This window comes from Panicum virgatum, chromosome 2K (assembly GCF_016808335.1).
Source record: "Panicum virgatum strain AP13 chromosome 2K, P.virgatum_v5, whole genome shotgun sequence".
Lineage (NCBI taxonomy): Eukaryota > Viridiplantae > Streptophyta > Magnoliopsida > Poales > Poaceae > Panicum > Panicum virgatum.
In genome coordinates, this window is record NC_053137.1 from 45,965,521 (window position 1) to 45,981,144 (window position 15,624).

Genomic DNA, 15,624 nt, shown 5'->3' on the forward strand with positions numbered 1-15,624 from the left:
GGAGAAGTGGAGGCACCCGCACGCGCTGATTTAATTGAGCTCATATGTTGGACGCTTGATCACAGAAACCGAAAAAAAAAATGGACACAGATTCCTAAAATGAAAAGTTTCGGAGCTGTCGGAAATCCATTATTAGTTTTCTTCCTAGCGCGCGCGGGCCAACTAGCCAGCCCCAAAAGCACCAGCACAACCACCTGTCACTACCGCCGGGTCGCTTCAAATTATTACGGTTATTCGGTTGATATCACTGTTCGGACAATGACAAAGGGAGGTAATAAGACACGTGCTTTTATGCGCACAGCATTGGCAGCGACAAAGATGAGGCTAGAGACTGCTAGAGCTAAGGCCTACTGGACACCACACACGTAGACCCATCCATACACAGTCCACAGACTTCGCTTGGTTGGATGTAATGTAAGGATCACTCCATTAATGAGGATTAGCAACCATAGGCTACATTGCTGCATCTTACCTGCAGCTTCACCGCATACTTACTGACTGTACTGCCCGTCCGTATGCTGTGCTGCCTGCTAGTGTGCCTAGTTGCTTGTAACGGTAGCCGTTTCATGCACACAGTACACTGCTTGAAGAGGCTTCAATCTCTCCTTTTGTCCATGTTTCCATTTCTAGGCTTTACATGGCAATTAATGATAAGTAAATCTCATGTCCCGGTAGAATTTTAATAAAATGAAAGAAGAAGAGGTGAACTGGAGAGGAGATGGAGAAGAAGCAGAAATTAAGGGCAAGGGGTGGAGGAGGGGATCAAGGAAAACCATCAAGAACCTGCTTTGAGTCGATGCATGGCAAGGAAATTAATCAAAAAAGCTTTAATCATTAGCACACAAACATATATAACAAGAACTCTGAGGATGGATCGGTAACTGATTGCTTGCTCGAGCCTCGAGGTGATGATGAGGACCTCAAGGACGATGACAGGAGCAGGAACTCATAACTTGAGGGAGAGGTCGATCTCTTCGGTGAGATCCCTTCTTGCCTCCGGCGCCTCCCCGATCTGCTGTGTCGACGAGCTTGCCGTCGATCCCTGCGCAGCAATGCCCAGTTCCTTGCCCCTCCTAGCCTCCTCATCGGTCGCGCCGCCGCTCTCGCCGCCATGGCCCGCGGGGCGGCGAGCGGCGGCCAGCTCGCGGGCGCGCTTGGCGACGCTGCGCTCGAACTTGTGGGCGTTCTGGTGGCCGCCGAGCGCCTGCGAGGAGTAGAATTTCTTGTCGCAGTAGGTGCAGGAGAAGTATCCTGGCGGCTCAGGCTCGGGCGCCAAGGACGGCTGCAGGGAGAGGTTTAGGTCCAGGTCGCCCTCGCCCTCGCCGCCGCCGCCGCCGCCCTCGCTGTTGGGATCCATGGCGTGCAGGGAGAGCACGGCAGGACAGAGCTGCGGTCTCCCCCAAGGTGGTGAGAGAATTGGAGGAGGTGCAGCTATTTCACTACTGCTCGGCGGAATGATTAATGTGCTGTTGTGCTGCTCCATTGCACCAATCCCAGCCCAGATACTCAAGTACGTGTATACTACTTGTACAACCCTAGCAAGTGTGTGTAGAGAGAGACGACAGAGAGTGATGAGGTAGGTCATGTATTTGTACGCGTGGTGGTCCAGATTACCACTTGTAAGCACAGGATAGGCTACCCGGCCCAAAAACAAAAATAATGAAAGGGACAAAAGATTTCACCCATCTCGACCGAGCTAACTAGCAACGGCCACGTACAGATAGAGGAGCTGCAGGTTGCAAGCTGAGCAACTTGTTATACGACGCCAGAGCTGCTGTTGCTTTGCCTACTTGGACCATATGGACCAAAATCCAATCCATCGATCCATGAATGAGACCTGCGCGAGAAACGAACTGATTCTAATAATAAGACAACATACTCTGGCCTTGAGGCCCGTGATACCGTATGCACAGTCTTGCTGTGGGAGCTTTCTCTACGGGAAATTCCATATTTGCCGTGCGCCATACTATCAAACACTGGGCACACGGCGAACAAAACTTTTGATGTGTGTAGCTAAAAAAAACACACGGCACACTTCAACCACACGGCAAAATTTTGAATCCCGTTACACCTGTCTCTTATTTGACGTGTGCTTACTGATTAAACCCACGGCAAACTCTAAACACTCGACAAACATTTCAAACACATAACGGGAAAAAATTGCAGTGTGCCGCCCCTTGGCACTCGGCAAACAACCACATTTGCCGAGTGTTTTATATGTTTGCCGTGTGCCTGGGCCCTAGCACACGGAAAGTATTGATAAAAAAAGTTAAATTAACGCTCCCAAATTTTTTCAGGAATACACTTATTGTGTATGGACCATAATGTTAACATCTGGTATTTTTCTAATTCTCTTTGCTATATTTAATTATTTAAATTCATTAATCACATTTCTTAGATTTAAGTCTTATTTGTACTGTTAGTGATTTGAGCAATGTAGAAAAATTCATCCAAAAATCATATTCTTGTTGTTGAGTCCAATCTGAGGCCATATCCATGAAATCAGAGGCAATATCGACTACCCTTATCCCGAACCATGACCGGTAACATGAGGCCGAATCGTTTTAAAATTTTATAAATAGCATATGAAGTCCAGAAATCGTAAAAAATTTCAAAATACAATAATTTCATGTGCTTGGACTATGGTAAAAAATTGAGTTGATTTCTCGCATGTTTGACATACACTCCTTACTAACCGAAGCATATCTAGAGAAGATCCATAGTGGTTAAGACGGGATCGTTCATATTTCAAGTCAAAGTGATGGTCGAAATGGGTTTTCACATTCAAAAAATTTCTATATGCAATATCGTACTTAGATTCCTTAATGCAAAAATTTGGTCATTTTTCGGATCCATTTATGAATTTTAATTTTTTTTGCAGTTAAACCATATCATCGTAATATACATTAAAATTAAACTATAACCACATGAAATAATGTTTTTTTGAAAATAATCATCAAACATGTAATATTTATGCAATTTGGCAAAAAAGACACTAAAGTTTGTTAAATCAAATTTGGTTAAACACACAGTGGAAACGATTTGGTTTATACAATTTGAAATGCATGAAATAATAGAATTTTTTTTATTAGAATTGTAAACCATGAGTTGTTCAGTGTCTTTGGAAATGTGTTTTCAATCCTCATTCGATAAAATGTTATGAAACAATTTTTCAAATGTAATTAGTTCAGTCAAAAAAAAATTTGCAGAAAATTGTTTGCCGTGTGCCTGGGCCCAGGACACACGACAAAGGCACTATTTGCCGTGTGCCTTGGATCTTGGCACACGGCAAACAGTGCCTTTGCCGTGTGCCCTGGATCTTGGCGCACGGCAAACACACTCGCCCAACACTTAGCCGTTTGCTTTGTCGCCCCCACACCACACACGCACACGCACAGGCGCCACACCCTCGCCACCAGGCCGAGCCGCCGCGCGCGCCCCACCCACCCCGCCGTGCTGCCGCTCCGCCACCTCGCCCAGCCGCCGCGCCGCCGGGCCGCTGCGTGTGCCCTCCACCGCCCTCGCCACCTCGCCCACCTCGCCGAGCCGCCGCGCGCACCGTCGTGCCATGCCGGCCATGCACTGGCGCCTCGCCGCGGCGCTCCACCGATGCTTTGCCGCCCCGCTGTGGCTCAACATCCCATAGGTGAGCCAGTGCATTGATACTTTTTTTGCAGGGTTTGAAAACTTCAGTTTTGTGGGGAGAGGTGGTACTAAAATTTTCAATTGACACCATTTTGTATCTATTTTTGCAGGAGAGGCTATTGTGCACACCGTCCTCGAGCCGTCCGCACCGACACGCGCGACATCGCCTAGGCCACCATCGAGCCCTAGGTGAGGACGATGCAAACAACACTTCATTCCGTTTCATGTTTGTGTAGGACGTAACTGTGTTTAGGCGTCTCCCGTTCGAAGGAGATACGGTTCGAAATATGCAGATCTTTGCATATGTATGACCGTATCTGTTTCGAATTGTCCATGTTTTTTGGACAGCTCGATAGGGTGCATAGATGGAGTTAGTTCTCATGGTCTACGCCGATCCGAGACGGAGTCTCGGCATCATCTCCTCGTTGTTCTCCGGATACACAATCTCCTTTTTAGGGACGTGTATTTGGAGAACAGCGGGGAGGTACTGCCGCAATTCTACCTCGGATCGGTGTAGAGCATGAGAACCAACCCCAGCTACGCATCCTCTCGGGTGGGATTAGGACCTATCTTAACCTATTAGAAATGGTAGACATCGTGTAGATGCAAAAATGATCTTTTATATTATATTACTCATTGATATGATAGAGAATGGATGACCGTGCGTGGATGTATACTTGATGGAAATGTGGGGGTCAGTTGTCCTGGGAGTGGATTGACAAGACCGAGGCTTTCTTGGACGGAGCATTTGCAAAGCTCAAAGGAGGCAATACCACCTAGTGTCCGTGCAACAAATGTGCAAACACGCGTCGACAAACACGCGAAGTCATGACGAATCATCTTTGCAATTATGGATTTACAAGAAATTATACCCGGTGGACCTACCATGGCGAAGCCAATCGTATGAGAGACGAAGTTGTTAGGCAACACATCGAAGAACATGACGCTGATGCCGGGGTTGCAGACATGTTAGATGACTTTCATGAAGCACATTTTGATGAAGGACGTATGGAGGAGGAGGAGCCAGAGGCAACCGCGAAGGTGTACTATGACATGTTGGCTGCAGCCCAGCAACCCCTTCATGGTCACACCAAGGTTTCACAATTGGATGCCATTGGCCGCCTAATGGCCGTGAAGTCCCAATTTACCTTTAGTCGAGACGCCTTTGATGTTATGTTACAAGTTATTGGCAGCATGCTTCCAGAAGGGCACATTCTTCCAAAGAGCATGTATGAGGCACAGAAACTCCTTCGTGCACTGAAGATACCATATGAACATATACATGCTTGTCCCAAGGGATGCATCTTATTTAGGAAAGAACACGCTGAAGCAAAGTACTGTCCAAAGTGTGAATCCTCTCGGTTCATGGAGGTAGACTCTGGTGATGGTCAGAAGAGGCAGCTCGCGGTCCCCGTGAAAGTCCTACGGTACCTGCCGCCCATATCAAGAATCCAACGTCTGTTCATGACCGAGAAATCCGCGAAGCAGATGACATGGCACAAAATGGGAACTCGTTACAATCCTGATAAGCTTGTGCATCCATCCGATGCTCAATCATGGACCCATTTCGACGGGATTCATCATCACAAAGCTTTGGAGGCTCGTAATGTACGTGTTGCGCTGGCGACAGATGGCTTCAATCCCTATGGAATGTCGGTTGCCCCTTACACTTGTTGGCCCGTGTTCGTTATCCCACTGAATCTCTCACCTGGCATTATTTTTCAACGACAGAACATATTCTTGTCGTTGATAATTCCTGGACACCGTGGAAATAATATGAGTGTGTACATGGAGCCCCTGATTGATGATTTGCTCCGTGCTTGGGACGATGGGGTTTGGACATACGATCGAGCTACAAAGATAAACTTCAGAATGTATGTTTGGTACCACTATTCCCTGCATGATTTGCCGGCGTATGGGATATTCTGTGGCTGGTGTGTCCATGGGAAGTTCCCTTGTCCAATATGCAAGGCAGCATTGATGTTCATTTGGTTGCGGAAGGGTGGCAAGTATTCTTCGTTCGACAAACATCGACAATTCCTACCTCTTGACCATCCATTCAGACGAGATAAGAAGAACTTTACAAAAGGTGCTGAAGTTAAAGACCATCCACCGCAGATGATGATGGGTGCCGACATTCGTGCTCAATTAGATGGTCTCATGATCAATGCTGAAGGTGGGGGTTTTGTGGGATATGGTGAGCAACATGCTTGGGCGCAGAAGTCGGGCTTGTGGAGGCTCCCCTATATGGCTGACCTTCTTCTTCCACATAACATTGATATGATGCACTCCGAAAAGAATGTCGGCGAGGCATTGTTCGGAACAATCATGGACATTTCAGATAAGACAAAGGATAATGTTAAGGCCAGAGTGGATCAGGCACCGTTATGCGATAGACCAAAGCTAGAAATGAGGCCTCCCGGATCAGGCAAGGCGTGGAGAAATCCTAAGGCCGATTTCGTTTTGATGAGGCCCCAGAGGAGACAAGTCCTAGAATGGTTCCAAACCTTGATGTTCCCTGATGGGTATGCGGCGAATCTGAGAAGGGGAGTGAACTTGACCACTATGCGAATCAACGGGCTCCAGAGTCATGACTACCATATATGGATCGAGCGGCTACTTCCAGTTATGGTTAGAGGCTACGTTCCCTGTGGATTTGATAACCCTTGGAATACTCTGAGGTGAAAGCTACAACGGTATATGTGCGCTTGCGGATTTATTCGTGACACTAAAATACCCAACATACCTAGACTTAGTCCACCTATAATTAGCTAGAAATGTGTTGTGATAAATGTAAATTAGGTTAAAAAGGGACCAAAATAAGATGCACAAATGTTGGGTCGAGATGGTTTATGATGTTTCTGAGATGTCTCATAGGTGTTATATATGTAATAACTCACCCAAGAATGTCGCAATCATGGTTTATTTGGGATGCTAAAATCATGTTTATGACACATTTCAACTGATCAATAGTCCGTAAATCTCTTCTAAAGAGTTTGAACTAGCATCATATTAGTCATTTATTGAACTCTAAGCTAAATAATATCAGAGAATAAACTATGTCACTTTCAAAAGAAAGCTCCAGTCTGTTCTATCTTACAATCAAAACAAAACTCCAACCAAGATTACTCCAATGCCACTTCGTCGAAGGAGACAATGATGGATTGACAACGGCATAGTGCTACCAGCAAGAGCGGCCTTGGATGGCCCTTCACCAACACGACCACATCTTGGGGCCTTCTCCTCTGCAACCTCCTCCACCACCACCTCATCTAACTTTCCTCCACCTCTTCCTGCTCCTCATTATCTCTACCATTGTCATCTTTTTCTTATTCTTCGCAAGCACCGCCATCATAGTCGTCCTCTTATTCAACGTCATCATTCCCTCAAGATTGGTCCAATGCTCCTCCAGTGAATTGAATGTGTGACCATCATTCTCATACTCTTTGGCATGGGGTTTTCTCATCTTCCTCAAAGGAGTAATTGGAAGAACGGCTAGAAGAATACATGGTTCTGTCTTTTGTTTTGAGAGAGGGGGGGGGGGGTTGATGGAGGGGGAAGCAACTAGGAAACGGTATATAAGCTTAATCCTTTTATTTGTAAACGGTGATCATAATATAGCTTAATCTTAAGAAGTTTTTTACTTTTGGTTTGGTTTAATCGATGAAATACCTACACGTGACGAGCCTTTCTATCACTTCTAGGAAGGCTTAGGCAGATATGGCCACTATTAATTAGTTTCATGTGTCATGTGAAGAAGCATCATATTTTTGAGTTGGGTCGAGTGAACATTAAAGCATGTTAAACTTCCCATGATATATAATGAAATATGATAGTATGCTCAATTTTATCTCTTGCAATCATAACTTTCAAGCTTTACATACACAATCTTCATATAAAACCACAATTATGGATTATTAGTTTTAATCCATTGCTTAACCCGTACGGCAATTGATGTGTGATTAGTTTTTATTCAATGCTTAACCCATGTGGCATGTTGATCTATGATTCTTTGATTTTGGTGTGCATGGTCTTTGCTAGCAGCTACTCTCGGAGTTTTTCTTTTATGTATGCTTATGCTAAAACCCTCATATGCAAGTGTTCCATCCATTTATTAAGATGAGTTATCTCATGTAGCCATAATTATGAATTTTGAATAATCCACCATAAGCATTTTTTTCTAATGAGTTTGGTTAGGTTTAAATCCTCTAGATGATCTACCTTTTCAAAAAGAGGCTTGGGCCGACAAGCCCAAGGAGCCAGGGCCAATTGGCTCTAGTGAGTTTTGCCACTAGTAGAGTTCAAGAAAATGTGTGGAGGTGCATGGAAATATTTCAAGGATATTAATAAAGGTTCTACCTACAAAGTATGTTGCAATCAAGTGAAAATAATTGTTCAAGTAAAAATGCACGGAATGAGGGGAAAAAAACTAAGTGTGTGCAGGCATTTATTTTTCACATTCCAACCATGTGGAATTCAGTATTAAGGATGACATTAGAGCCCTGAGATATATATTTGTTTTTTCTATATTTGCACATGTCCACTATTCTAAATCTTCTTCTTGTTCTTACCTCACTATATGGTTTTCCTACAATGACCAAAATAATCTAGAAGGTAAAATCTCTATAGGGTTCTCTCCTAATTAAACAACAATTTGGAACAAATAATTTGGCCAAGCCCTATCCAAACTCCACATATAAGCCTTTCAATTTTAGAGAATTATCTTGGGCAACTGAGGGGTAGGATAGACATCTTTCATGAGTGATGTGCTAAGTCTTAGTATAAAAGAATCGATGTAATTCTCGCTGCAAGAAGATTATTTATTATTAAAAAGCCCACGCACGAATGTTGTTCTGAACAGAGAGAGTCATTGGGAGGGATTTCCCCCATGGCTCTGAAATTGACCATCGCATCATCCTCTCCTCTATTTTGGCAAGCCCTGCTGGCTTCTAACTCCTTGACATAAACCAACAACTCATCCTCATATCATCGGTGAGCCATAGTTTCCACTCTAGTACTCCTCCACCAACCCTTATGAGTTGTTCCCCTTATTATTGTGTATACCATTTTTTTCTAAAAGCAAATATGAGTTTTCAAGTGAGAAACAAATGGTCAAGCTATCAATATGTTTAGTGTACAAATGTTATGCCGTTAGAGCCATATATTTCCATAGACTTTATTTGACATACTATAGTGTTGTATGTGAAAGTATTATGGACTTTGTGAAAGCAAAGTCTAGTTTTGAAGACCAATTCAAAATTAAATATGTCTTGTATTCTTGGATAGAGGAAGTATATGCTAGTAAAAACAAAAGATGGATTGAAGGGCCTAATAGAAATCTTCTGACAATAATAATTAATGCAAATGTTGAGACATATTGATAGTTCTGCATTTTGCGTTGAATGATCAAAATAGTCTGGAGTGATTATATATATACTGTTATAATAGAAAAAAGGTTGACATACAATGCATGCAATGCATGGATCTTTCAAAACAATGAACATTATTGTTATACATAATAATACATTAATAGCAAGATCCCTCTTCGTATCTCAACGTGTTGTAATTCTATATCACTTTGGTTTATAGAAATGGCCATAACTTCACATGTACATGACATAGAAAATTTCATATACTAAATTTCCAACAAACGACATTTATTTATTAAATCTGCAGAAACAAAATAGTAAGCCTTGGATGAGTAATAAAAGACCCCTAAGCATTGTATCCCTTGACCAAACACTCTTGCATTGTGAAATTGTGTGTTTTTTTTTGAAAAGGGATAACCCTACTTTTATAGAAAGCAATAAGAGAAATTGTGTGTATGCCTATTATATATTGATCAAGCCTTGTTGATTCGTCCTCTAGAAATAGAAGTTCTGGCTCATGAGAATAGCATCAATCAAATGGCGTTTAGTTAATTGATGAATCAGAGAGATAGTTATTCCATTAGCATATATTTGAATAGTTACTAGTTATAGACACACAAAAATGCTATGTTCTTAAATTAATTGAACAACAATTTCAAGTAAAACACAATGTCCAGGCAGAATTTACGAAGCATATAATTCATAACCTGAGTTGCAATGGTTCAAGTTTTAAGAATAGGAAGAGAAAGGACTATACATAGTCTTTTCTCAGTCTCTCTCATTTATTTTATATGGAAGAAAAATATGGAGCATAAAGATCCTGATTTGTAGTTGATGTCTAGTATATATTATCTTGATTAGAAAATAAATGTATATTTATAGTATATCTGTGTACCCACAACTGGCTTACCAGCTTTATGCAAATCCCTTTTTAGTTCTTTAATTCTAACTTCATTCTGCTAAATCAAATTTACCTTGTATCTGAACACTTCAGTTCTAGCCATCTTATTAGTTCTATAAATTTTCCACTAACATTGATTTCTGGAATTAAAAGGATCAACTATTATCACAGTCAATAAGAAAAGTGGTGTGACCTCAATTGCTTATAGACTTCAATTTCTTGTTTTTTCTTTCTTGTCTGTATGCATCAAGCATGCACATGCACTCCTAAAATTGCCCATCGAACTCATAAAGATATATGTAGAGATATAGATATAGCAGTCGGGCATATCCTCGCAACTGTGTGGCTCCTATATGTCCGAAAAGAAAAGAAAGAGAAGGGTGATAGAGCCATTACACTGAAATACTGTCGATGACAGCAACATGAAACTATTACAATTTTTCCCAACATATACCATTATTATTGTCCCCCAAAAAGGCAGCAGCGACAAAAACTCGGCCGGGTGGGGAAAGACCGCCCCACCGGTATTAACTTAAGAAGAAGCCTCGACTTCCCCGACCGAGAAAATCTCCGAACCCTGGCCCCGCCCTGACACTGGGAGACGTAACCCCTGGGAATTGTGCCTGGGCCATATAAGGGTCCTCAGGCCGACCTGGGCCGTCTCACAACCAGTGCTTTGGCACACGGGGCCAGCGAGGGAATTTTTTTACCCTCAGACTGAAATTCGCTCCCACGGGGAGTCGAACTCATGACCTGAGGGGTGCCGCCGGAGTGACTAACTAACTGGGCTAGCATCCTTTGGCGGCAGCAGCGACACTAAAAAGGACTTTTAATATCAACAAATAATGTGATTATGTGTAGCCACACGACAGTTAATTTGAAGTTTCGAGATGGTCGGCTCACGTTCACAAGAAATGTAAGGGGAATTAATCTTTTATGCGCGCGAGATTACTAAATAATAGGGTTTAATTTACTTTCGTCTGGTCGTGTGGCTTATATTTTTTCCGCCATGCGGGCCCAAAATTTGCCCCAAAAGCACCCGGAAATCCAAAACGGCGATCGCGCGCGACAGCGCTTCGTGACAGTCCAGCCGGCCACGCAGCTATATGTGCGGCTGTGCCCACCCACGTGACAGTCAGGCTAGCTTTCGCTTTTTCTTTTCTATTTTTTCCCTGTGTTCCAGCAATTATTATTTATTTTTCCAGATTTGAACTTTTTACTTTCTACTATTTATTTCTCTAGAGAGATTCTCTTGACAAAGACTTTAGAAAAAAATCTAATACAAATTATATCAAGCATTGTGCTTAGAATTTGTATGATGAAATTGTACTGTTATAACTTGTAAATTTAAGTTTCTTTCTTTTTTTTGGAAAGATTTCTTATCCCGCATTTTTCTACTTTTGGAAATTTATAATTTGTAAATATAAGTTTTTAGTATAACTTTTGCGCGTAGAATAAACTATCATCATAACTTTTTATGATAGACATAACTTTTACATATAATTTTTTTCTAGCAATTTGAGGAATAATTTCTTAGTATAACTTTCACGATACATATAAATTTTTAGCATAACTTTACGATCTATACAATTTTAATGCATAGATTTTTTTTCAAATACTTATGGAGCATAATTTTTAGCATAACTTGTAGAATGTTGTCTTTATCAGGGAGATTCCTCTTACAAAAATTCTTGTACACAAGTTCATCATTCAACTTTTTACGTATGAAATTCATCATACGAATTTTGAGTACAACTCTCAGTATATTTTTTTAGATAACTTTTCACACAATTTTGATGCATAAGTTCGTCATACAACTTGTGAAAATATAATTTGTCGAGATAACTTTTCAACACAACTTCTATGAAGATGTAATTAGGAAGACTTGTCGGATAATTTTTTACATACAAATTCTGAGCACAAATGCTTGATATAAATTTTAGTGGATTTTTTCTAAAGTCTTTGTCAAGAGAATTTCTCAAGAGAAATACATAGTAGAAAGTAAAAGTTATTACCTAAAAAAAAATTGAATAATAACTGCTGCCATTACGGAACACATGGGAAAAAATCGAAAAGAAAAAGAGAAAGCAAATCGATACCTACCTGGCTGTGACCGGACGTAGATCGGATAGCTATGTCACCGGCTGTGCCTTTGCGCACCACGAAGCGCTGTACCATGTGATTGTGGTATTTTTCTAATTCTCTTTGCTATATTTAATTATTTATATTCATTAATCACATTTCTTAGATTTAAGTCTTATTTGTACTGTTAGTGATTTGACCAATGTAGAAAAATTCATCCAAAAATCATATTCTTGTTGTTGAGTCCAATCTGAGGCCATATCCATGAAATCAGAGGCAATATCGACTACCCTTATCCTGAACCATGACCGGTAACATGAGGCCGAATCGTTTTAAAATTTTATAAATAGCATATGAAGTCCAGAAATCGTAAAAATTTTCATAATACAATAATTTCATGTGCTTAGACTATGGTAAAAAATTGAGTAGATTTCTCACATGTTTGACATACACTCCTTACTAACCGAAGCATATCTAGAGAAGATCCATAGTGGTTAAGACGGGATCGTTCATATTTCAAGTCAAAGTGATGGTCGAAATGGGTTTTCACATTCAAAAAATTTCTATATGCAATATCGTACTTAGATTCCTTAATGCAAAAATTTGGTCATTTTTCGGATCCATTTATGAATTTTAATTTTTTTTGCAATTAAACCATATCATCGTAATATACATTAAAATTAATCTATAACAACATGAAATAATGTTTTTTTGAAAATAATCATCAAACATGTAATATTTATGCAATTTGGCAAAAAAGACACTAAAGTTTCTTAAATCAAATTTGTAAACACACAGTGGAAACGATTTGGTTTATACAATTTGAAATGCATGAAATAATACAATTTTTTTGATTAGAATCATAAACCATGAGTTGTTCAGTGTCTTTGGAAATGTGTGTTCAATGCTCATTCGATAAAATGTTATGAAACAATTTTTCAAATGTAATTAGTTCAGTCAAAAAAAAATTTGCAGAAAATTGTTTGCCGTGTGCCTGGGCCCAGGACACACAGCAAAGGCACTGTTTGCCATGTGCCTTGGATCTCGGCACACGGCAAACAGTGCCTTTGCCGTGTGCCCTGGATCTTGGCGCACGGCAAACACACTCGCCCAACACTTAGCAGTTAGCTTTGTCGCCCCCCACACCACACACGCACACGCACAGGCGCCACACCCTCGCCACCAGGCCGAGCCGCCGCGCGCGCCCCACCCACCCCGCCGTGCTGCCGCTCCGCCACCTCGCCCAGCCGCCGTGCCGCTGCGCGTGCCCTCTGCCGCCCTCGCCACCTCGCCCACCTCGCCGAGCCGCCACGCGCACCATCATGCCAACGCCCCCTCCCCCCCCACCCACCTCGCCGAGCCGCCGCCCCGCTGTGCCGCCGTATGGGGCCTCCGCGACCATGCCGAGCCGCCGCCCCGCCGTGCCGCCGCGCGGGGCCTCCGCCACCTCGCCGAGCCGCCGCCCCTCTGAGCCGCCGCGCGGGGCCTCCGCCACCTCGCCGAGCCGAGCCACCGCCCCACCCACGTGGGACCTCCGCCACCTCGCCGAGCCGAGCCGCAGCCACGCCGTGCCGCGGCGCGGGGCCTCCGCCACCTCCCCGAGCGGCCGCCCCGCCGTGCCGCCGCGCGTGCCCTCCGCCGCCCTCGCCGAGCTGCCGTCCCGCCGTGCCCCGTCGCCACGCCGGCCGCCACGCCTTGAGGCCACGCCGCACCCCAACGCCTCGCACCGACACCACGCCGGCCGGCTGCCTCGGCCCGGCGCCCTGCCCCGCCCCGACGCCACGCCGGCCATGCACTGGCGCCCTGCCGCGGCGCTCCACCGCTCCACCGACGCTTTGCCGCCCCGCTGTGGCTCAACATCCCATAGATGAGCCAGTGCATTGATGCTTTTTTTTTGTAGGTTTTGAAAACTTCAGTTTTGTGGGGAGAGGTGGTACTAAAATTTTCAATTGACACCATTTTGTATCTGTTTTGGCAGGAGAGGCTATTGTGCACACCGTCCTCGAGCCGTCCGCACCGACACGCGCTACATCGCCTAGGCCACCATCGAGCCCTAGGTGAGGACGATGCAAACAACACTTCATTCCGTTTCATGTTCGTGTAGGACGTAACCGAGTTTAGGCGTATCCCGTTCGAAGGAGATACGGTTCGAAATATGCAGATCTTTGCATATGTATGACCGTATCTGTTTCGAATTGTCTATGTTTTTTGGACAGCTCGATAGGGTGCGAAGATGGAGTTAGTTCTCATGGTCTACGCCGATCCGAGACGGAGTCTCGGCATCATCTCCTCGTTGTTCTCCGGATACACAATCTCCTTTTTAGGGATGTGTATTTGGAGAACAGCGGGGAGGTGCTGCCGAAATTCTACCTCGGATCGGTGTAGAGCATGAGAACCAACCCCAGCTACGCATCCTCTCGGGTGGGATTAGGACCTATCTTAACCTATTAGAAATGGTAGACATTGTGTAGATGCAAAGATGATCTTTTATATTATATTACTCATTGATATGATAGAGGATGGATGACCGTGCGTGGATGTATACTTGATGGAAATGTGGGGGTCAGTTGTCCGGGGAGTGGATTGACAAGACCGAGGCTTTATTGGACAGAGCATTTGCAAAGCTCAAAGGAGGCAATACCACCTAGTGTCCGTGCAACAAATGTGCAAACACGCGTCGACAAACACGCGAAGTCATGACGAATCATCTTTGCAATTATGGATTTACAAGAAATTATACCTGGTGGACCTACCATGGCGAAGCCAATCGTATGAGAGACGAAGTTGTTAGGCAACGCATCGAAGAACATGACGCTGATGCCGGGGTTGCAGACATGTTAGATGACTTTCATGAAGCACATTTTGATGAAGGACGTAGGGAGGAGGAGGAGCCAGAGGCAACCGCGAAGGCGTACTATGACATGTTGGTTGCAGCTCAGCAACCCCTTCATGGTCATACCAAGGTTTCACAATTGGATGCCATTGGCCGCCTAATGGCCGTGTAGTCCCAATTTACCTTGAGTCGAGACGCCTTTGATGTTATATTACAAGTTATTGGCAACATGCTTCCAGAAGGGCACATTCTTCCAAAGAGCATGTATGAGGCACAGAAACTCCTTCGTGCACTAAAGATGCCATATGAACAGATAGATGCTTGTCCCAAGGGATGCATCTTATTTAGGAAAGAACACGCTGAAGCAAAGTACTGTCCAAAGTGTGAATCCTCTCGGTTCATGGAGGTAGACTCTGGTGATGGTCAGAAGAGGCAGCTCGCGGTCCCCGTGAAAGTCCTACGGTACCTGCCGCGCATACCAAGAATCCAATGTATGTTCATGATCGAGGAATCCGCGAAGCAGATGACATGGCACAAAATGGGAACTCGTTACAATCCTGATAAGCTTGTGCATCCATCCGATTCTCAATCATGGACCCATTTCGACGGGATTCATCATCACAAAGCTTTGGAGGCTTGTAATGTATGTGTTGCGCTAGCGACAGATGGCTTCAATCCCTATGGAATGTCGGCTGCCCCTTACACTTGTTGGCCCATGTTCGTTATCCCACTGAATCTCTCACCTAGCGTTATTTTTCAACGACAGAACATATTCTTGTCGTTGATAATTCCTG

At 43.7% G+C, this 15,624-nt stretch overlaps 1 protein-coding gene across 1 annotated transcript; it reads right to left on the bottom strand.

The window, feature by feature from the left end:
* Positions 1–581: 581 nt before the first annotated feature.
* LOC120696063 lies at positions 582–1,558 on the bottom strand. The gene has a single exon (XM_039979222.1). It carries the CDS (start codon positions 1,481–1,483, stop codon positions 947–949), a length of 537 nt encoding a protein of 178 aa, XP_039835156.1. The 5' UTR covers positions 1,484–1,558; the 3' UTR covers positions 582–946.
* Between the last annotated feature and the right edge of the window lie 14,066 nt (positions 1,559–15,624).